This window comes from Oncorhynchus gorbuscha, linkage group LG22, assembly GCF_021184085.1.
Source record: "Oncorhynchus gorbuscha isolate QuinsamMale2020 ecotype Even-year linkage group LG22, OgorEven_v1.0, whole genome shotgun sequence".
Classification (NCBI taxonomy): Eukaryota; Metazoa; Chordata; class Actinopteri; order Salmoniformes; family Salmonidae; genus Oncorhynchus; species Oncorhynchus gorbuscha.
In genome coordinates, this window is record NC_060194.1 from 28,618,540 (window position 1) to 28,639,999 (window position 21,460).

The following is a 21,460-nucleotide window of genomic DNA, read 5'->3' on the forward strand; positions in this document are numbered from 1 at the left end:
TTTTAGGTTACAGTCAGGGCTGGGCTAGTGCTGGGTTAAGGTTGTTGCTATACTTATTTTCTACAGAAAGAAATGAGATGAGAAAGGTTAAACCACGACTCACTGAGTCTTGGCCAAGTGGAATAATTAAAAAGACTTGGGTGAGAAAAGCTGTGGGACTCTACGGCAGTGGGAAGGCATTAATGATTCAAACAGAGGCAACACGAAGACTGTGACCTTTACTTTGTGTGTGCTGAAATATGTACATAGTGAACAACAGACACAATTTCAAAAATGTACTACCAGCCTACTTTCAAATATCAACATACGTAGAATACATTGAAACTATGAAATAACACATGGGAATCATGTAGTAACTAAAAAAGTGTTAAGCAAATCAAAAGATATTTGAGATTCTTCAAAGTAGCCACCCTTTGCCTTGATGACAGCTTTGCACACTCTTGGCATTCTCTTAACCAGCTTCACGAGGAATGCTTTTCCAACAGTCCTGAAGGAGTTCCCACATATGCTGACCACTTGTAGGCTGCTTTTCCTTCACTCTGCGGTCCAACTCATCCCAAACCATCTCAATTGGGTTGAGGTCGGGTGATTGTGGAGGCCAGGTCATCTGATTCAGCACTCTCTTTCTTGGTCAAATAGCCTTTACACAGCCTGGAGGTGTGTTTTAGGTCATTGTCCTGCTGAAAAACAAATGATAGTCTCACTAAGCACAAACCAGATGGGAAGGTATATCGCTGCAGAATGCTGTGGTAGCCATGCTGTTTAAGTGTGCCTTAAATTCTAAATACATTAGTGTCACCAGCAAAGCAACCCCAAAACCATTCCACCTCCTCCTCCCTGCTTCACGGTGGAAACCACACAAGCGGAGATCATCCGTTCACCTACTCTGTGTTTCACAAAGACAGCATTTGGAACCAAAAATCTCAAATTTGGACTCATCAGACCCAAAGGACAGATTTCCACCGGTCTAATGTCCATTGCTCATGTTTCTTGGTCTAAGCAAGTCTCTTCTTCTTATTGATGTCCTTTAGTAGTGGTTTCTTTGCAGCAATTTGACCATGAAGACCTGATTCACACAGTCTCCTCTGAACAGTTGATGTTGAGATGTGTCTGTTACTTGAACTCTGAGAAGCATTTATTTGGGCTGCAATTTCTGAGGCTGGTAGCTCTAATGAACCTATCCTCTGCAGCTAGAGGTAACTCTGGGTTTTCCTTTCCTGTGGCGGTCGTCATGAGAGCCAGTTTCATCATACCGTTTGATGGATTTTGCGACTGCACTTGAAGAAACTTTAAAAGTACTTGAAATGTTCCAGATTAAGACATGAAGGTCAGTCAAAGTAATAATGGACTGTCGTTTCTCTTTGCTTATTTAAGTGGTTCTTGCCATAATATTTACCAAATAGGGCTATCTTCTGTATACTACCTTGTCACAAGACAACTGTTTGGCTCAAACTCATTAAGAAGAAACAAAATTCCACAAATGAACTTTTAACAAGGAACACCTGTTAAATTAAATGCATTCCAGGTGACTACCTCATGAAGCTGGTTGAGAAAATGCCAAGAGTGTGCAAAGCTGTCATCAAGGCAAAGGGTGGCTACTTGGAAGAATCTAAAATATTACATATATTTTGATTTGTTTAACACTTTCTTGGTTACTACATGATTCCATATGTGTTATTTCATAGTTTTGATGTCTTCACTATTATTCTACAATGTAGAAGATAGTACAAATAAAAACCCTGGATGGAGTAGGTGTGTCCAAACTTTAACTGGTACTGTACATCAAACGCAGGATGGCAGGTCTATTTTCATGATTTAGGATTTAACAGAATACGGTGCTTGTTATTGTGGATACTGTCACAGTCCAGAAATAGAAGGATCCCAAAATCTCCCATTATTGAGACTTTGCTGCTACAAATAGAAAAAGCGGTCTATGCAATGTATTGTGAGTGTTTGTGTCATGACCCGCCTCGGGCCATTTGTTGTGGTTTAAAAACACAGTACATATTTTCATACCACAAAGTAATAGTACATTTATGTTGTGTTTACCAAAGCTGACAAACATTATCTTTCAGAGAAGCCATAACACTTACTAATCACTGCACATCAGTGGAGGCCAGTGAAGAGAGGACAGTTCATGGTAATGACTGGAATTAAATGATATCAAATACATGGAGACCATGTAATACATGTGTTATTGTTCTTAGCATCAAGGACCACTTTGGAAACAAGCGTTTTAATTAATACTTTCAAGTGATATCCTCTGGGTCCACATTGTGCATTTTGTTGTATATGTCTGTTACCCAAAATAAATTAAATTCAGTGTGTTAGATACTGCTCCATTCCAAACATTACTATGAGCCTGTTCTCCTGTTAGATACTGCTCCATTCCAAACATTACTATGAGCCTGTCCTCCTGTTAGATACTGTTCCTTTCCAAACATTACTATGAGCCTGTTCTCCTGTTAGATACTGCTCCATTCCAAACATTACTATGAGCCTGTTCTCCTGTTAGATACTGCTCCATTCCAAACATTACTATGAGCCTGTTCTCCTGTTAGATACTGCTCCATTCCAAACATTACTATGAACCTGTTCTCCTGTTAGATACTGCTCCATTCCAAACATTACTATGAGCCTGTCCTCCTGTTAGATACTGCTCCATTCCAAACATTACTATGAGCCTGTCCTCCTGTTAGATACTGCTCCATTCCAAACATTACTATGAGCCTGTTCTCCTGTTAGATACTGCTCCATTCCAAACATTACGAGCCTGTCCTCCTGTTAGATACTGCTCCATTCCAAACATTACTATGAGCCTGTCCTCCTGTTAGATACTGCTCCATTCCAAACATTACTATGAGCCTGTCCTCCTGTTAGATACTGCTCCATTCCAAACATTACTATGAGCCTGTCCTCCTGTTTGAAGTGACATCAGTCACCACTGCAGTACAGGATTATTATTATAATAATATGAGTCCTATACCCGTGACTTTATGGGTCTTCAGTGTTGACATACAGTAAGTGATTCAAGGTCTAGATAAAGGGCTGGAGATGATGTGTGGGTGAAAGATTCTTGAAACCAGAATCAATATGTTTTCATTCACCATTAGAAAAATCTTCATTCATCAGATTCCCCGTTCGCCTAACTGCTGGTATGATAATTGCAAACCCTTTGCACGTCACCCAAAAAAAAGAGGGAAAATTAAGTCTGGCGGACGAAACATTTAAGGCAATAAAAATGTGTCACCAAGTGAAAATGCCTATTACGTGCAAAGTGAGAGAAAGCAAGAGGATATAACCATCCTAAAGAAATACTTGAGATTTAAAAATGCGGTACAAAATAAATGCCAAACCAATCTGCCATTGAGCTCTCATCGTCACACAGCATTACAATCCCTCTACTCAAACATAACAGTGTGAGGAAAGAACAATGAAAGAATTGCCCCTTCAATGATTCATGAGGAAATGTTTCAGAAAATGTTCCATAATAGTCTTTGATTCAAATAGGAAGTGTACATGCATTTTTTTTGGTCTCTGGTTATTCTATTCAGCAATTGTAAATCTTAATTCAGTAATATCAAGTTCCATAATGCTTCTAGAAAAGGTGCAGTAAAAATCTGGATTTTTACATTATCTTATTGTTAACAAATATAGGTAGCATTTTATTTTATACAATTTCATTTCGTGACAATTTGCTGGAATATTAACATGTGATACAATCTACATCCTCAAAATACCATATTTGAAAAGGAGTTTCCATTCAGTAGGCTTTTAAATAAATCTTTGATATAAAAATTCAAAATACAATCGATAACATAAAAACGAACATAACCATATTATAGTAACGATAGAAAATGATCCATGACGACACAGGAAGTCTCAGTGTCCATTCCATGTTCATATTGAAGAAGAAAAAGAATACTAAATTCAGTACTGAAAAAAGAGAAAACAGGAGAATGAAGAAAGGTATCTCAGCAGGCATGGCATCCATGAGAACGGATGCCAGCAGGTTGAGCAGTCAGTCATTTTTCTCTGTAGTATAACAGATAGGTCTTCAGCGATTCAGGCAGAGGTAAAGTCATGATTTTGTCTCTCAGCACATTCACTGTCTTCAGTATCTCAACGCTGCCAATGTCTCTCTCCTCCTCCTGCTCCTTCTCCTGCTGCTCCTTCTCCTGCGCCTTTTGCTGCTCCTGGTCCTCCTTGTGCTGCTCCTGGTCAATCTGTTCGTCCTCCTCGCTCTCCATAGCTTGGGGGATCAGCTGGTTACCCACAAAGATGTACGTGTTAATGCGTCGCAGCCGGCAACGCCTGCGCTTGCGTTTCTGGGGCGCCCTCTGCACCAGACCTTTGTCAGGACATTCTTCACTGGTCAGATCTCGGAGGGTGCGGCGGATGTAGACGCGAGACAAGTCCTGAAGGCTCCTGACTGTCACTGGGGCTGAGGAGGAGGAGAGGACACGGACATGGATGGCAGGTCAAATCCCATTAGCCCAATAACCTTTCAGTACGCAAGAGCTCGATTATAGGTTGGTCATTTGGATAAAATACTTCAAATACATTTATAGAAAAATAAGTAATGGAAAAATGTCATTACGGTTAATGAAATACTTAGAATGATGCACCAACCCACTGGGTAACTAAGCCTCTAGAGTCAAAGCAAAGTTTTTGTTAGAAATAGGCTCGTCTTAACTTTAAATAAATCCTTTGACTTGAAAAGTGTGGCTTACTTTAAACCTCAAAAGAGAGATAGAAAACAAAACAAAGGGGTAATAGTTCTGATATGTCTATTTACAGATAACAAAAAAAAATGGTTTGCGTACAGAACAGAGTTATATAATCATTAGTGCACACCGTAGCAAAACTCTTGTATTTTTCTAGTTTGTTGCCTAGTGAATAAGACCCAATATTTAAAGTAGAACAGGGGATAGAGTAAGGAGAACTCACGGAGTTCTACAGCATCAGGCTTGCTTCCCTCAGCTCTGTTCTTCTGGACCAGAGGTGCGAATGACACGGCCAGGATATTCTTACTCTCCCAGGAACACTGACCAGTCCTGGTGATCTGTATCAGCTGCAACCAGAAAATAAAGAGTGACAGTTACTGTATAGCAACCACAATAACGTCAGTCCATTGAGACAATGGAGAACATACCATGTTAACACCAATCCACTAGACAAATAAAATAACATTATATTGGTCGCATACCCAGTTTAGCAGGTTTTGTGTCGGGTGCAGCAAATGCTTTTGTTTCGAGTTGTAATCAATCAATGCAGTAAAAATCAACACGCACACAATAATCCAAAATGTAAAAAAAATCATCTCAAATTTGGTTCATCAGTAGACTCAGAGTATACCAAACACCAGGAACCACTTCCTAATATTAAGATGCACCCCCCACACACACTTTTGCCCTCAGAACAGCCTCAATTCATTGGGGCATGGACTCTTCAAAGTGTCAAAAGCATCCCACTGATCCTGGCCCACGTTGAGTCCAATGCTTCCCACAGTTGTGTCAAGTTTTCTGGATGTCCTCTGGGTGGTGGACCATTCTTGATATACACGGGAAACTCTTGAGCGTGAAAAACACTGCACATGGCACCTACTACCCTGTTTAAAAGGCACTTCAATATTTTGTCTTGCCCATTCACCCTCTGAATGGCACACATACACAATCCATTTCTCAATTGTCACAAGGCTTAAAAATGATTCTTTAACCTGTTTCCTTCACCAATGACTGAAGTGGATTTAACAAGTGACATCAATAAGGGATCATAGCTTTCACCTGGATTCACCTGGTCAGTCTATGTTATGAAAAGAGCAGGTATTAATGTTTTGTATACTCAGTGTATATAAATAAACATTATTTAAGTGACCTGTGTTCCATGACTATGTACATAGGACAGCAGTCCCCAAGGTGCAGGGTAGAGTAGCCGGCAGACGACAGAGACTGAAGGTCAGAGTAGGGTACTGGGCAGAGAGGGCAGTGTACTGGGTGGAGAGTAGGGTACTGGGCAGAGAGGGCAGGGTACTGGGCGGAGGGCAGGGTACTGGGCGGAGGGCAGGGTACTGGGCGGAAGGCAGGGTACTGGGCAGAGGGCAGGGTACTGGGCAGAGGGCAGGGTACTGGGCGGAGGTCGTATAGTGGTGGCTTGGGTGACTAAGGTCCTTGATTTTCTTGGCCTTGCTGCGACACTGGGTGCTATAGAGCTCCTGGAGGGCAGGCAGTGTTCCCCCGATGATGCGTTGGGCTGAACGTACCACCCTCTGGAGAGCCCTGAGGTTGCGGATGGTGCAATTTCTGTAGCAGGTGGTGATACAGTTGATAGGATGCTCTCAATTGTGCATCTGTAGAAGTTTGTGACACACTTAGGGGCCAAGCCAAATTTCTTCAGTCTTGTGAGGTTGAGGGCGCTGTTGCGCCTTCTTCACCACACTGTCGGTGTGAAGGGACCATTTCAGCTCCTTCATTTTGTTGACATTGATGGGGAAGTTATTTTTCTTACACCACTCCACCCTGTGGGCTGTCTCGTCATTGTTGGTAATCAGGCCTACTACTGTTGTGTTGTCAGCAAACTTGATGATTGAGTTGGAGACGTGCGTGGCCACGCAGTCATGGGTGAGCAGGGAGTACAGGAGGGGCTGACCACAAACCATGTGGGGCCCGTGTTGAGGATCACCACAAATAGCTTTTTTTAAATGAAATATGACAATTACAGAAGTAATCAGACCCTTTACTCAGTACTTTATTGAACCATGTTTGGCAGCGATTACAGCCTTGATTCTTCTTGGGTATGAAGCTACAAGCTTATTCGGAGGGTTTCTCCCATTCTTCTCTGCAGATCCTCTCAAGATCTGTCAGGTTGGATGAGGAGCGTTGCTGCACAGCTATTTTCAGGTCTCTCCAGAGAAGTTCGATCGGGTTTAAGTCCGGGCTCTGGCTGGCACACTCAATGACCGATCCTGTAGAGGTTTAAACATCAATCTACTAGACGCATACCAACCATGTTAACACCAACCCACTAGACGCATACCAACCATGTTAACACCAACTCAATAGACGCATACCAATCATGTTAACACTAACCAACTAGACACATACCAACCATGTAAACACCAACCCACTAGATGCATACCAACCATGTTAACACCAACCCACTAGATGCATACCAACCATGTTAACACCAACCCACTAGATGCTTACCAACCATGTTAACACCATAATTCCACTAGACCAGAGGGTTATCCTACGAATCAGGTTTGAGAAGATAGCGAGGTAACTTTGGTCAACTCCGAGTTCTTCAACTCCAATACAAAAGTGTCTGACCTTTCAGCCAGGTACATTTTTATGGCAATGAATCATTCAATAATAACCTGCTCCGGGCAGGCTAACTCACGACTGACTCCGCTTACCCTGAATGAAATGATTGAGCTGCGAGTTGATGACAAATGAAATCAGATTCCATCCCTCTTGCAAAGAATTTGCGTCATCATCACCTTCATGAGGAAGACTGATTAAATATTTTCTTCATCAAATGTTTATTTGGTGTAAAAACAAATAGTGTTGGAATATATCACATTACACATTTAGTAAAGATAGAATGCATTTAAAACTTCACGCAATGTAATACCTTTGTATGACTTTATAATTTAAAAGAAATATTGATATGTGTTGGAGAAAAAGATGTTTGTGCACACCAAAGAAGGCATTACAAGTAAGTCATAAAATAAAGACGGCGCTTCTGAAAGCCTATTTCACACCATAGCCTGCTGAATTTGCAAGATACATTTCCTTTCATTTTGATTTGATTTGAGCACAAATTAAAATTTCTCACTCACCCGCCCATGGATTTATGTTTTTAGCATTGTCTGAATGAAGAGTTCGGCATTTGACTAGCCATGTGCTACGTGCACGAGCAGTCACAAGCCTGCTAGAGTTAGCGGCAGGTGGACAATCAATATCAACCGTGGTAATACGGAGGAAGCCTGAGCTGGAATGTGAATCTAACTTGAAGCAGGTTAGCTTTAGAAAACCCAAAGTAGATCTAGCGTGCAGTTTCGGATATCCCTCAGGGGTCCCCAATTACATTCAGCTGCAGACCGATTTTTTTCTTGAGCGGATGGTCAGGGGGCCAGAACACAATTATAAACAATTTGTACACTTCAAAATGAATGCAAGAAGCCCAAACAGATATAGTATTTGACAAAAACAGAATCATTCAAAACCTTGATTTCATTGGGATACGATCACGTATGCCTCTCTATTTATGCGTGGGAATACTTAAAATCACTGAGCTGATTTCTTGGTAATTTGACAGTCTTAATCTTCAACAACAATTTAGGATGTTTTTGATTTTATTAGAAAGCTTGGGGGGGAATAAAAATCATGTCGAATTTGGAGTACCCAGCACTAGAAAATGGAAAAGTTACACCAATCATAATAACACCACCACCAATACACCAAGACAAGAGGGACAAAATGTATTATATGCATCTTCAGTTCCACACCAGAAAGAGACATGGGTACCTTCAAATATCTACTTGACAAAAAGCTGGTTTTGGCCATCACATGGAGGTGTTGATCCAGAGAAACGGTGTTGGACCTGAGCTTCTAAGCTGCCTCAGCCCTTGGCCTCAATTCTCCATATCAAAACCTCCCCCCTCTTTATTGCACCACCACACAAACCTGGCAATGCAGGAGTTCCAACTGTTTCCTGAAAAACAACATAAGCAGCTAGACTTTCCATTTCACAAGATGACAGACTGTGTGGGCTTGTGCAAGCCCTTCAAAAATGTTATTTCTCTGCTTGAGTGCCACACAACGTCATCCTTTTTCTAAAGTGTTTTTGCTATTTTCCAATTTGTTAGAGGACAAAATAGACCAGACTGATGGCGTAAGTACCAGTTCAGGGCCTTCTGAGGAACAATAACGATGGCGGGGTATCGTAACATCATTGGTCATGCAGGGCAGGGCTGTATCACTAACAGCATCCCAAATGGCACCCTATTACATATATAGTGCACTTCTTTAGATCAGGACCCATAGTGCTCTGATCAAAAGTATTGCACTATATAGTGAATAAGTTGCGACTTCAGACGCAGACTCTGATTACCAACGCAGAAGGCACCATCATGAATAATGATGTTTATAATATCTGCATTATTCAGAGACATTCTACCGCTTACCTGATCCTCTATAGGCATCACTAGAATACCCCCAACTTTGAGCAGGATTTTCATGTCATTTTCATGATCCTTCTCCACCCCCGCACCACAGTAGATACGGTCGTATTGGTGACTGTCTGACGAGATCTCCAGACAGTTGCCCACCACAAAGATGGGTTCACAGAACTCAAACCTGACAAAAACAAAATAAAGTAAAAAGGTAATAAAAGCAAGCCAAAAGGCGTCCACGAAAAATGTGTTTTTCCATCAGTCAGAAATAATGTAAAAAAGATTTCAAAGCCTTAAAATGTATTCAAATGGCAAGGCACGTCTTAAAAGATGCTGTCCAGGATCTTTAGCACTTACAAATTCGTAACATATTGTATGAATTAGTATCTGTAACATACATTAGGAATTGAAAATAAATTATATATGTACAAGTAAAAAGTTTGGACACACCTACTCATTCAAGGGTTTTTCTTTATTTTTACTATGTTTTACATTGTATAATAATAACTATGAAATAACACAAATGGAATCAAGTAAATAAAAATGTGTTAAACAACTCAAAATATATTTTAGATTTAAGATTCTTCAATGTAGCCACCCTTTGCCTTGATGACAGAGTCGCACACTCTTGGCATTCCCTCAACCAGCTTCGAGGTAGTCACCTGGATTGCATTTCAATGGACAGGTGTGCCTTGTTAAAAAAGTGAATTTGTGGAATTTCTTTCCTTCTTAATGCATTTGAGCTAATCAGATGTGTTGTGACAATAAGGGAAGATACAGAAGATTGCCCTATTTGGTAAAAGTCCAAGTACATATTATGGCAAGAACAGCTCAAATAAGCAATGAGAAATGACAGACCATCATTACTTTAAGACATGAAAGTCAGTAAATCCTGAACATTTCAAGAAATTCTGAAGTTTCTTCAAGCGCAGTCGTAAAAACCATCAAGCGCTATGATGAAACTGGCTCTCATGAGGACCGCCACTGATTTATTTAGAATTCAAGGCACACTTAACGAAAACGGCTACCACAGCATTCTGCAGCAATATGCCATCCCATCTGGTTTGCACTTAGTGGGACTATCATTTGTTTTTCAACAGGAGAATGACCCAACACATCTCCAGACTGTTTAAGGGCTACTTGACCAATAAGGAGAATGATGGAGTGCTGCATCAGATGACCTCACCGATGGTTTGGGATGAGTTGGACCGCAGAGTGAAGGTAAAGCATCCAACAAGTGCTCAGCATATGTGAGAACTCCTTCAAGACTGTTGGAAAGCATTCCTCATGAAGCTGGTTGAGAGAATACCAAGAGTGTGCAAAGCTGTCATCAAGTCAAAGGGTGGCTACTTTTAAGAATCTCAAATATATTTTAATTAGCTTAAGACTTTTTTGGTTACTACATGATTCCATATGTGTTATTTCCTAGTATTTATGTCTTCACTATTCTTTTACAATGTAGAAAATAGTAAAAAATAAAGAATAACGCTGGAATGAGTAGGTGTGTCCAAACTTTTGACTGGTACTAAACTCAGCAACAAAACTGTCAACTGTGTTTATTTTCAGCTAATTTAACATGTGCAAATATTTGTACGAACATAACAAGATTCAACAACTGAGACATAAACAAGTTCCACAGACATGTGACGAACAGACATGGAATAATGTGTCCCTGAACAAAGGGGGGGGTCAAAATCAAAGTAACAGTCAATGCAGCTGGTGGCCACACCAGATAATACGTTTATTTTTTTGCCGAGAGATATATATATATATATATATATATACACACACACATACATACACACACAGTTGAAGTCGGAAATGTACATACACCTTAGCCAAATACATTTCAAATCAGTTTTTCACAATTCCTGACATTTAATCCAAGTAAAAATTCCCTGTCTTAGGTCAGTTAGGATCACCACTTTAATTTAAGAATGTGAAATTTCAGAATAATAGTAGAGAGAATGATTTATTTCAGCTTTTATTTCTTTCATCACATTCCAAGTGGGTCAGAAGTGTACATACACTCAATTAGTATTTGGTAGCATTGCCTTTAAATTGTTGAACTTGGGTCAAACGTTTCAGGTAGCCTTCCACAACCTTCCTTGATGGCCACTCCGCTACCTTGGCTTTGTTGTCCTTAAGCCAGAACGCATCTCCTTATTGAGCAGTATGACAGCTGCGCGGTACCATGGTGTTTATACTTCTACTATTGTTTGTACAGATGAATGTGGTACCTTCAGGTGTTTGGAAATTAGTCACAAGGATGAACCAGACTTGTGTAGGTCTACAAGTTTTTTCTGAGGTCTTGGCTGATTTCTTGTGATTTTCCCATGTCAAGCAAAGAGGCACTGAGTTTGAAGCTAGGCCTTGAAATACATCCACAGGTACACCTCAAATTTACTCAAATTATGTCAATTAGCCTATCAGAAGCATCTAAAGCCATGACATCATTTTCTGGAATTTTGCAAGCTGTATAAAAGGCATAGTCAACTTAGTGTATGTAAACTTCTGACCCATTAGAATTGTGATACAGTGAATTATAAGTGAAATAATCTGTCTGTAAACAATTGTTGGAAAAATGACTTGTGTCATGCACAATTTAGAGGTACAATATCCATTTCAATTAATATTTTTGGTTTATATAAAATGTACCCATGGGATGCCACTCAAAAAAAAAAAGTAAGAAATACATAGAGTTTAAGTAACAATAGATTCAGTATTAACCCACCCCCCAAAAAAAATATACAAGTGGGCCTCCACCCCCAACCTCCCCTCCTATTCACTGAACCAACATGTCTCCATCCAACAACAGTATATTTGTCCAGGCCTCAATTGTTCTTTGACTATCACCATTAGTTATTGCTGTCGATAATTCTAATGTTTTAATATCTAATAGTAACTGTATCCACTGGCAAATTGGGAAAGAGTGAGGTGAATGCCATCGAAGAGCCAACATCAGTAATTGTCTTTGATTGATTGAGAGATTCAAGGAGCTATCATCATTAAGTAACATGGTAGATGAAAAGCATTTAACTGCAGGGCACTCCCACATGATATGAAGGAATGTGCCTACTTGATTTAGGGGACACGGTGAACAGTTGGGATGAATGTCATCGTAGAATGTTTCCTCTGTCTTAAATACAGTCGGTGAACAAACGTAAAATGTTTAAGTTTATGGTTTAGATTACAGGATGCCAAGGTCAAATATTAACATATTCTGTTCTAGTTAAAAGGGTTGTTCAGATTCAATTAGATCTGGGGCCCATACTTTCTTTATGGCCAACCCCCAAAAGTTGTTTATATATTATAGAGATCAGTCCTTTTGGGAGCCCAGATCATGTATTTTTAAATCCCATATTTTGGATGGGTTTCCCAAGGGCCTCCATAGGCAAGCATAGCTGACTTCAATTGTAAATATATACATAACCTAAATATAAACGCAACATGAAACAAACATTTTGTTTTGAGTCACAGTTCATTTAAGGAAATAAGTCAGTTGAAATAAATTCATGAAACGTGGGACCAACACTTCACATGTTGCGTTCATATTTTTGTTCATTGTAGTAAAATAGAATCTGTGTATAATGAAATGAGTGATCAGTAGATTTGAAAGAATGTGTGTTCTTTCCTTCGATTGATGAATTGCCTTGGGCAGGGGTTCCATGGATAATAAAAATAGCAAAGTAGAAATTGGTTCGCCTTATCTGCTGCTTCTTTTGGTTCTGAAAGGAGAGGAGCAGATATTGCCTGTTATAACTATGGTTGAGGAATTGGCATATAGCATTTTAATCATATTAATGAAATTGGAGACAATTCCCATAGGTTCTAAGACAGACCAGAGACGACCATTCTAGTCTATTAAAAGCTTTATCTGCATAGAGCGATTAAGCAGCCCAAGGAGCTGTATGTGTTTAAGATCTGTAATAATCGATGGAGGTTATCCAAGGAAAAACTTTTTTTAACAAACCCATCCTAATTGATTACAAAATTTGAAATAGAGCTCAGAAGAAATACCATCCCATCCAGGTCATTTGCCTTTATTCGTGCTATCCAATGCCCTTTTGAGTTCATTGAGAGAGATTTGGGCTCCCAGCGAGGTGGCTTCCTCTGTTGAGAGAAGAGGAGTTCTTATTATTTTAGAAAGGATAGTCTGGCTTGGTGTGGATTTAAAATCAGAGGTGTACAATTCTTTATAGAAGCGGGGTTCTGATAGTAATTCCCCTATTTCAGATTCAATAGTTGCTATATCAGTTCATTGATCATTATTGCATAGCTTTTTGGCCAGTAAACGCCTGGGACGATTTCCATGGAATTAATGGTTGAGTCTGACTCGATGAATGGAAAATTCTGCTCTCTGTATTATTAATAAATTAAGCTCGGTCTTGACTTAGAAAAGAGTGTTTGTTGAGAACACTAAATGCAAATAACAACATTTCCAATTCTGCTATCTTTTTTAATTGTGATTTATTCAACACAGATGCAAATGCAGTTCCATTATTTTTATAAAATCTATGATGGCATCCCGTAGAATCCGGGGTTCATCGACTGAATCTTTATTGATCATTATGAATGATCAATCACAGAATGTAGGAGTTTGTAGTAATGAAACATTGAAACGCCATCTTGTTGCGTAGGAGATTCTGAAATTTTAAGTTGGCAGTAGTAAGCATGGTGGTCAGTAGTTGTAGACTGTAGTTGGTCTTATCAGATTTGTCCCGCATGTCCAAAATGGCATTCATGTTTGTCCTGATAACCAGATGGAATTCAGTTAATTTTGACAATAAGCTATTCAGAGAATCAAAAAAATGTAGGATCATGAGTTTGGAGTGTACACATGAATAAAAGGCCATTTTCTTTCCATTATGTATACATTTAAGGAAAGTGATTCTGCCTTCTTGGCCTTCGTCTTTACCCAAGCTGGTGATTTTCAGTTTCTTATGTATCATTATGATTACACCTTTAGTTCTGTTTGGGGCTGATGAAAAAGCATCCAGTTTGTACAAATGATTCTCTATTCTATGTGCACCCTTTTAGAGTAGGTGTGTTTCTTGGAGCATTGCAATATCAATATGGTTTCTTGCTAGGACATCAAGACAGCTGGAACATTTGATAGGACTATTAAGGTCTTTCAAATTCCAAGAGAGAATAACTAGCTTTGCCATTGTTTTTCAAAAAACAATTCATTATTAATGATGAATCTTTAGTGTTAATAAGCCTATGGATGTGAAACAAAAAACAGGACCCACAGGGGAACCAACCCATTCGTCGTTTCCCATCCAGAACCACTCCCCCTGCCCCGCAGCCCTCCCGCCCCGGTTCTCCCCTACCTGCACTGTCATTACAGGGTTGCAGCATAACGGTGAGTGACAGCTTTACATATGAAATCTCTAAAGCAGAATATTTTGGGGGTTATTGAGAAAGAAAGAAAAAGTCAAACATAAAATAAGTAACCATTTAACCTTTCAGACCTTTAAAGTTAAGTTTGCAGACTTGTTGAGTTAGGGTGGGTAATGAAGAAAAATAAAGGAAAAAAGTATTTCTATTAAGCATTTATGTGCTCTATACTATTTCCCAAAAAAGAAAGACGCTATCTACAAGAAATGCAGTCTATAATCTAGATCTTCACAATAGTTAATCATGGCCTGTAGGCCAAGTCCTCCCTGGGTGATACATTTAGTAGCAGAAACAGAGGGGGAAAGTCAACAACAACATTTTTTAATAAAAGGCTGAAATTATACAAAAGCTCTGGAGCATCACTGGAAGGCAATTTCCATGTCTGAAAATTGGCAGGCAGAAAAATACTATCTGAACTGTATCTAGTTATTTAACCAGAGTTTCACTGCATGCACCATTACACCCTATATAACATGTGTAACGTTTTGATTAAGCTTCCAACTCACTTATCAAAGCTGTCACTATTCTTGATGAAGTCATCTAGTTTCTCCTTGGCGTATTCCACCACATCCGTATGGAGCTCCACTCCATGGTTCACACCAAATGGACCTGCAAAAAAACTATTAAAAGTTCATTTGCAGTGATTACACATCACTTACGAACGGTTAGGTGGGTCTGCGTTTGACTTCGTATGCTATCCATGTGTGTTGCCTTGTGTTGTTTAAGCATAGGTTAACTCATTAGGGCTAGAGCATTGATGTGTACCATCACCATATAATCGTTAATCAAGATTTAAATGAATATCTCAACACATCATAAGACAGGGAAAATATTTAATTAAACAAACAGAGGCATCGTTACCTATTATGAGTCCCACCATGGTGCTGAGGTATCCAGTCCCACTGCCCAGATTGAGGAAGGACAGTCCCTGCTGGAGCTTCAGAGCCTCCATCACCTCAGAGTAGATACAGGGGGCAGAAAGGTGGATGTTTCCATGCTTCCATGCCAGGTCCTTATAGGCATTGTCCCTGTAGTGTAGGTAAGGAGATGGAACACCCTTATGTTAGCTCCAGGAAAATGTTTACTAAGATAAAACAATTTTGTACAGAGCATTATAGGTACCAAGGTTGGGGCAATACCTTTTCAATTCAGTTGATTCAGGAAATAAATTGAAATTCACATTGTATGTTTTGCTTATGAGAAAAATGAGGAATTGGAATTTCTGTTTACTTCCTGAATTGAAATGGACCCCAAACCTGATGTTGATAAAACTGGATAGGTTGTATAGAGCATTAAGGGTAGTGTAGTACCTGTAGCCATCCAGGTAGTAGTCCCCGCGGTCTATGGCCCTGAAGGCCTGCTCCACGCGACCTGTACGGATGTACTGCGCCTCCTTCAGGTTGTCAATCAGATCATTGTTGTCCTCCCCAGCGCTCACTGCACCCCCCATGGCAAGAAAGAAACGGTAGAGCAAAAAGAGGGTGCAAAACTCCTCTTTCCACAAGTGGAACACTGTGTTGTCTTCTTAGCGGGGCATGGAGCGATGAAGAGGACAGTGGGACACCTGAGGGACTTGTGTTCTTCTTTCCTGAGGGCCACTTCACACCATTGTCATATCAAGATAGGCTAACTCCAGGGAATTGAGAAAGAGGGAGACAATGATAAAAGAGAGATAAGATGATATGTGTAGTAGGGGATGTCAGTCTATGGAAAAACCATAACTACGCAGCCTAGAGGTCAATACCCATGTTTCTACAGTGCAAAGCAAGCAACTATGGAGAAAAATATATGTTGTGAATTTGTGTGTAAGCACATGAAGCTAGTGGTAACCAAAATTGTTAGGAGTTCATTGAGATCTTCATTAATAATTCTGTAAAACTGATGAAGTATAGTGTCCTGTTTTTATGAAGCGTGAAAAACACTGCGGGACGGGTGGCTACTTATCATTTCAGTTACTAAAAAACATAAGTGAAAAACCTAGCATGACTCGAATGAGTATGGTCTGTGAGGAGATCATAAAGCCCATCTACAGTGTATGAAAGACGGGGCAGAGGAAGACACGTTTTGAATTCTCTATCAGCCTTCTCAGCATCTCCACCTAACACATCTGAGTCAGCTAATAAAGATTGCATCCAGAGGTGACATTGTAGTACAGTAGCTAGTAGGGCTTGTGGAGAGGTAATTTTCCATTGGCTCTTCTTTCACACACTGGCAAAAATAAATAATTGATTCATTCTCACCCTTGTATGATAGTACTGTGTTACAGGAGCAGATTTTTGTTCTGGTTTTATTCATCCATCCCTGAAATGCATAGTCCTTTGAGTTTTCTGCAACCAAAAAAAGGGCTGTCAAAATGGGTCAAGCAGTAAAGGACTGAGTAGAGTACTGCACTGCACTGCAACCATGCATGCTGCTGCTGACAAGCCTATGACTTGTCTTAAACATACAGACAGAGAAGGGTGGGAGCTAATTTAGTTACCTAAAATAGGTACATGTGGTTTGAACTTGACCTGAAATCCTGCAATAGATTCAGATAACCTAGTTAGCTAAATATACACACAGAGAGAAATTATATTTGCCTATGCATTAAACACCTATGTTCAGGGCTGCATTCAGTTGGGCACAAAGTTGTGGACCGTTCAAATAAGCCAGAAAAATCCCATGTAGAACAAACACACCTCTAACAAGTAGAAGATGGCGCCGGGGAAGATGGCAGATGTTTTTTTGTTTGCTTATTTGTGTTGTTTGTCATTTATTTTTTACATAATGTTGCCGCTACTGTCTCTTATGACCGAAAATAACTTCTAGACACCAGGACTGTGATTACTCACCACGGACAAGTAGAATCCTCTTTTTCCTTTCACGACTCTGACGAGCCCGACGCGAAGGATACACTGCTTCCTCAGGAACAGGCCCTGATCCCCGTGATCTGCGTGAAGAGGAGGTGGAGAAAGAGGGGGCGAATGTCGGGCTACCTTCTGAGAATTCGTAGGCGATCGAATAAACCCCCACTTCCCTCCATTCTGCTAGCAAACGTGCACTCTTTGGACAATAAAATCTAAGAGTTACACGGAAGATGGAACTACCAACGGGACATTAAAAACTAACATCTTATACTTCACGGAGTCGTGGCTGAACGACGACAACATCAACATACAGCTGGCTGGTTATACGATGTACTGGCAGGATAGAACAGCGGCATCTGGTAAGATAAGGGGAGGCAGTCTATGTATATTTGTAAACAACAGCTGGTGCACAATATCTAAGGAAGTCTTGAGCTATTGCTCGCCTGAGGTAGAGTATCTCATGATAAGCTGTAGACCACACTACCTACCGAGAGAATTTTCATCTGTATTCTTTGTAGCTGTTTACATACCATCACAGTCAGAGGCTGGCACTAAGACAGCCAATACTTAGTCCAATACTCTACTCAGCAAACTGGATGCAGTCTATCACAGTGCCATCCATTTTGTTACCAAAACACCTTATACCACCTGTATGCTCTAGTCGGCTGGCCCTCGCTACATATTCGTCGCCAGACCCACTGGCTCCAGGTCATCTATAAGTCTATGCTAGGTAATGCTCCGCCTTATCTCAGTTCACTGGTCACGATAACAACACCCACCTGTAACACACGTTCCAGCAGGTATATCTCACTGATCATTCCCAAAGCCAACACCTAATTTGGTCACCTTTCCTTCCAGTTCTCTGCTGCCAGTGACTGGAATAAATTGCAAAAATCGCTGAAGCTGGAGACTTATTTCCCTCACCAACTTTAAACATCAGCTATCTGAGCAGCTAACCGATCGCTGCAGCTGTACATAGTCCATCTGTAAATAGCCCACCCAATCTACCTACTTCATCCGGTTTTTATTTACTTTTCTGCTCTTTTGCACACCAGTATCTCTACTTGCACATCATCATCTGCTCATTTATCACTCCAGTGTTAATCTGCTAAATTGTAATTCTTCACTACTATGGTTTATTTATTTGCCTATCTCCTCATGCCTTTTGCACACTGTATATAGACATATTTTTTTTCTACTGTGTCATTGACTTGTTTATTGTGTTATTGGCTTGTTTATTCCATGTGTAACTATGTGTTGTTGTCTGTGTCACACTGCTTTGCTTCATCTTGGCCAGGTCGCAGTTGTTTTCAACTAGCCTACCTGGTTAAATACAGGTGAAATAAAAATAAATAAATAGAAACTGCCTTGTCCAGGGGCAGAACGACAGAGGTTTACCTTGTCAGATCCGGGATTTAATCCAGCAACCTTTCGGTCACTGGACCAATGCTCCAACCACTAGGCTACCTGCCTATTTTGGGTCAGTAGAAAGAAAAATCTACTTTTAATTCCCCTGCACTATTTACAGAGATTATTGTCAAAGAACAGTAGACAGGCTGCCAGCTGACGTTTTCCATCAAATCATCTTGCCCTGATATCTCAGCACTGCGTTTTGTGGAAAACAAAAAAACAAACAGGAAATGGGCTAGCCTCTTTTCTGGTTAATTACCTTTCAAATTGAGAACAATAACTGTTTAAAATATTACATTGAATTGAGCTTCATTCATGATGTAACTCGTTGGCTAGCTAAGAAACATCAACTTGCTAAATTACATACATTGGCTGAAACGGTGTTATGTTGCGTTATTTTAATCATACAACGCATGAAACAAACAACACGACATTGCAGACAATTTAACGTTACCTAGTTAACGTAACTAGCTAGGCTTTTAGCCACAACACATGTCAGGTTAGTAGCTAGAAACTGTAGTGTTATGTAAGCAAGACGTGACAAAACCAATTTCACAATGTTTGCGACATAGCTAATATCCATCAGCATTGCAGTAGGTTCGATAGTTAATGTGGACCAAATAGCACGATACATATTGAACGTTACCAGCTAACGCCAGGCTCCATTTAGCAGTCGATGATGGCCATAATCAACTAACGTAGGCTAAACTAGCTAAGTATTAACGAAATCATTTGCAAAAAATACATTGCGATTCGTGGTGAAAGGAAGTGGAGTTGACAGATGGACATTGGTGTAAACAGTCAATCGTCTCTAGAAATGAAGTTTTGAACACATGCAGGCCCAAACAGTCTGTGTGTCACCAATTCAGACAAAGCCATGGTAGTTAAGCGAGTAGCCACTTTATAAAAGACAAAATGTCGACATTGCACTTTTAGATTGGAAAATACTCACAGCGCAGAGTCAATGGTTCAACGCAGTCCCAATAGCTATGGAGTTTGGGAATAGCAGCAATGCAGTCGGTTACACCACCTTCTCCGTTGTTATTGACTGGAATCCTTGCAAGAAATGGAAACAAAGACTGAACTTGTACTACTTAGCCAGAGGGATAAATGACAAGCCATAGCCTAGGGAAATAGCAGTTTTTAGACGAGCTGGAGAGATCACATATGCCGACCCGGAAAACAAGAAACTGGTCGAGGTGATGAAGGCATTGGACAACTACTGTGCACCACGCAGGAATACTGTGTTCGAGAGACATTCATTTTGGGCACACAACTTCAATGAACAGGCAGGTATTGACAAGTGTATAACCTTACTGAGAACACGCGGTTGTGAGTTCAAAGACACCGAGGATTTAACCCTAGCTAAGGCAATACATGTTTGCTGTACAAAATACATTACATCAACTCAGGCTACATTACCAGTCAAAAGTTTGGATGCATCTACTCTTTATTTTTTACAATTTTCTACATTGTAGAATAGCAGCCAAAAAGTACTCAGCATATGTGGGAACTCCTGTGGGAACTCCTTCAAGACTGTTGGAAAATCATTCCAGGTGAAGCTGGTTAAGATATAATGCCAAGAGTGTGCAAAGCTGTCAAGGCAAAGGGTGGCTACTTTGAATAATCTCAAATATATTTTGAAATATATTTATATTTGTTTAACACTTTTGGGGGGTTACTACATGATTCCATGTGTTATTTCATAGTTTTGTCGTAGAAAATAGTGTAAATAAAGAAAAACACTTGAATGAGTAGGTGTGTCAAGTTTTGACTGATACTGTATGTTAGCTAGCAATAGCACAGAACAGTTTGTGCATGCTATGGAAGAAAAGGGCCGCCATTATACAATCACGAGCACAGTCAGAATAAAGGCCGCCTCCATGCTCAACCAGCGAGCAGCAGGCAAAGACTTGTGGAAAAACACACAAACCAAAGAGGTGTCCTGCATTCAATGATGAATGTAAAAAATGTGGCAAGATCAATCACTTTGCAGCTGTGTGGAGGTCAAGGACAGATGTTGCTCCTTTTGAAACAGAGGTCAAGGAAGTGGACATGTTGTTCATAGGTGCAGTGACACAAGCGCTCAAAAAAGATGCTGGCTGGCACACAAACTTGCGTATAGGGGGACAGACAGTCAACTTTTCAGTTAGACACAGTAGCTGAAGCTTATGTGCTCCCACAAGCAATAGCTGACAAATTGCCCAAGCAATTCAACGTGAAAGAGACTGAGACTGTACTCATAGCCTATGGAGGCACCCGCATTAAACCAACGGGCATCATGATATTGCAAGTTGCCACGCGGCACAAACAAGCCCATCTACAGTTCTATGTTACAGATGCATCTGATACCACTACTAGGCAGAGGCCTGTGTGCAGCTTGACCTCATCAGAAAAATGTCAACAGTTGCATGCCATGCTCTGCCATGCTCCAAGAAGAGCTACTCAAGCCTCTTAAGGCTCTGCCCCTTTTTTTTCTTCACCTAAAATGACATACCCAAACCTAACTGCCTGTAGCTCAGGCCCTGAAGCAAGGATATGAATATTATTGGTACCATTTCAAAAATGTTTTGGGAAACGTGAAAGGGATGTAAAAGAATATAACACAGTAGATCTGGTAAAAGATAAT

General features: G+C 40.3%; 1 protein-coding gene across 4 annotated transcripts; it reads right to left on the bottom strand.

Annotated features, from left to right (window-relative positions):
* Window positions 1-1,671: 1,671 nt before the first annotated feature.
* LOC124009527 (protein-L-isoaspartate O-methyltransferase domain-containing protein 1-like) lies at window positions 1,672-20,131 on the bottom strand. Of its 4 annotated transcripts, none has more exons than XM_046321387.1 (9): window positions 19,784-20,131; window positions 17,407-17,504; window positions 16,816-16,902; window positions 15,886-16,201; window positions 15,437-15,603; window positions 15,082-15,184; window positions 9,188-9,359; window positions 4,951-5,074; window positions 1,672-4,444 (listed from the first exon to the last, which is right to left on the bottom strand). In XM_046321387.1, exons 4-9 carry the CDS (start codon window positions 16,023-16,025, stop codon window positions 4,026-4,028), a joined length of 1,125 nt encoding a protein of 374 aa, XP_046177343.1. In that variant the 5' UTR covers window positions 16,026-16,201; window positions 16,816-16,902; window positions 17,407-17,504; window positions 19,784-20,131; the 3' UTR covers window positions 1,672-4,025. The 4 variants fall into 4 exon arrangements, with proteins under 4 accessions (XP_046177343.1, XP_046177345.1, XP_046177344.1 ...); XM_046321389.1 differs by having other exon boundaries at window positions 15,886-16,205; XM_046321388.1 differs by lacking the exon at window positions 19,784-20,131 and having other exon boundaries at window positions 17,407-17,919.
* Between the last annotated feature and the right edge of the window lie 1,329 nt (window positions 20,132-21,460).

Excerpts from the sequence above, each read along its gene's own strand:
- LOC124009527 (XM_046321387.1), bottom strand. The coding sequence starts at position 16,025 with ATGGGGGGTGCAGTGAGCGCTGGGGAGGACAACAATGATCTGATTGAC. Across the intron at positions 15,604-15,885 it reads TACTACCTGGATGGCTACAG|GGACAATGCCTATAAGGACC; the intron begins GTACTACACTAC and ends CCTACACTACAG. Across the intron at positions 15,185-15,436 it reads CATGGTGGGACTCATAATAG|GTCCATTTGGTGTGAACCAT; the intron begins GTAACGATGCCT and ends GTTTTTTTGCAG.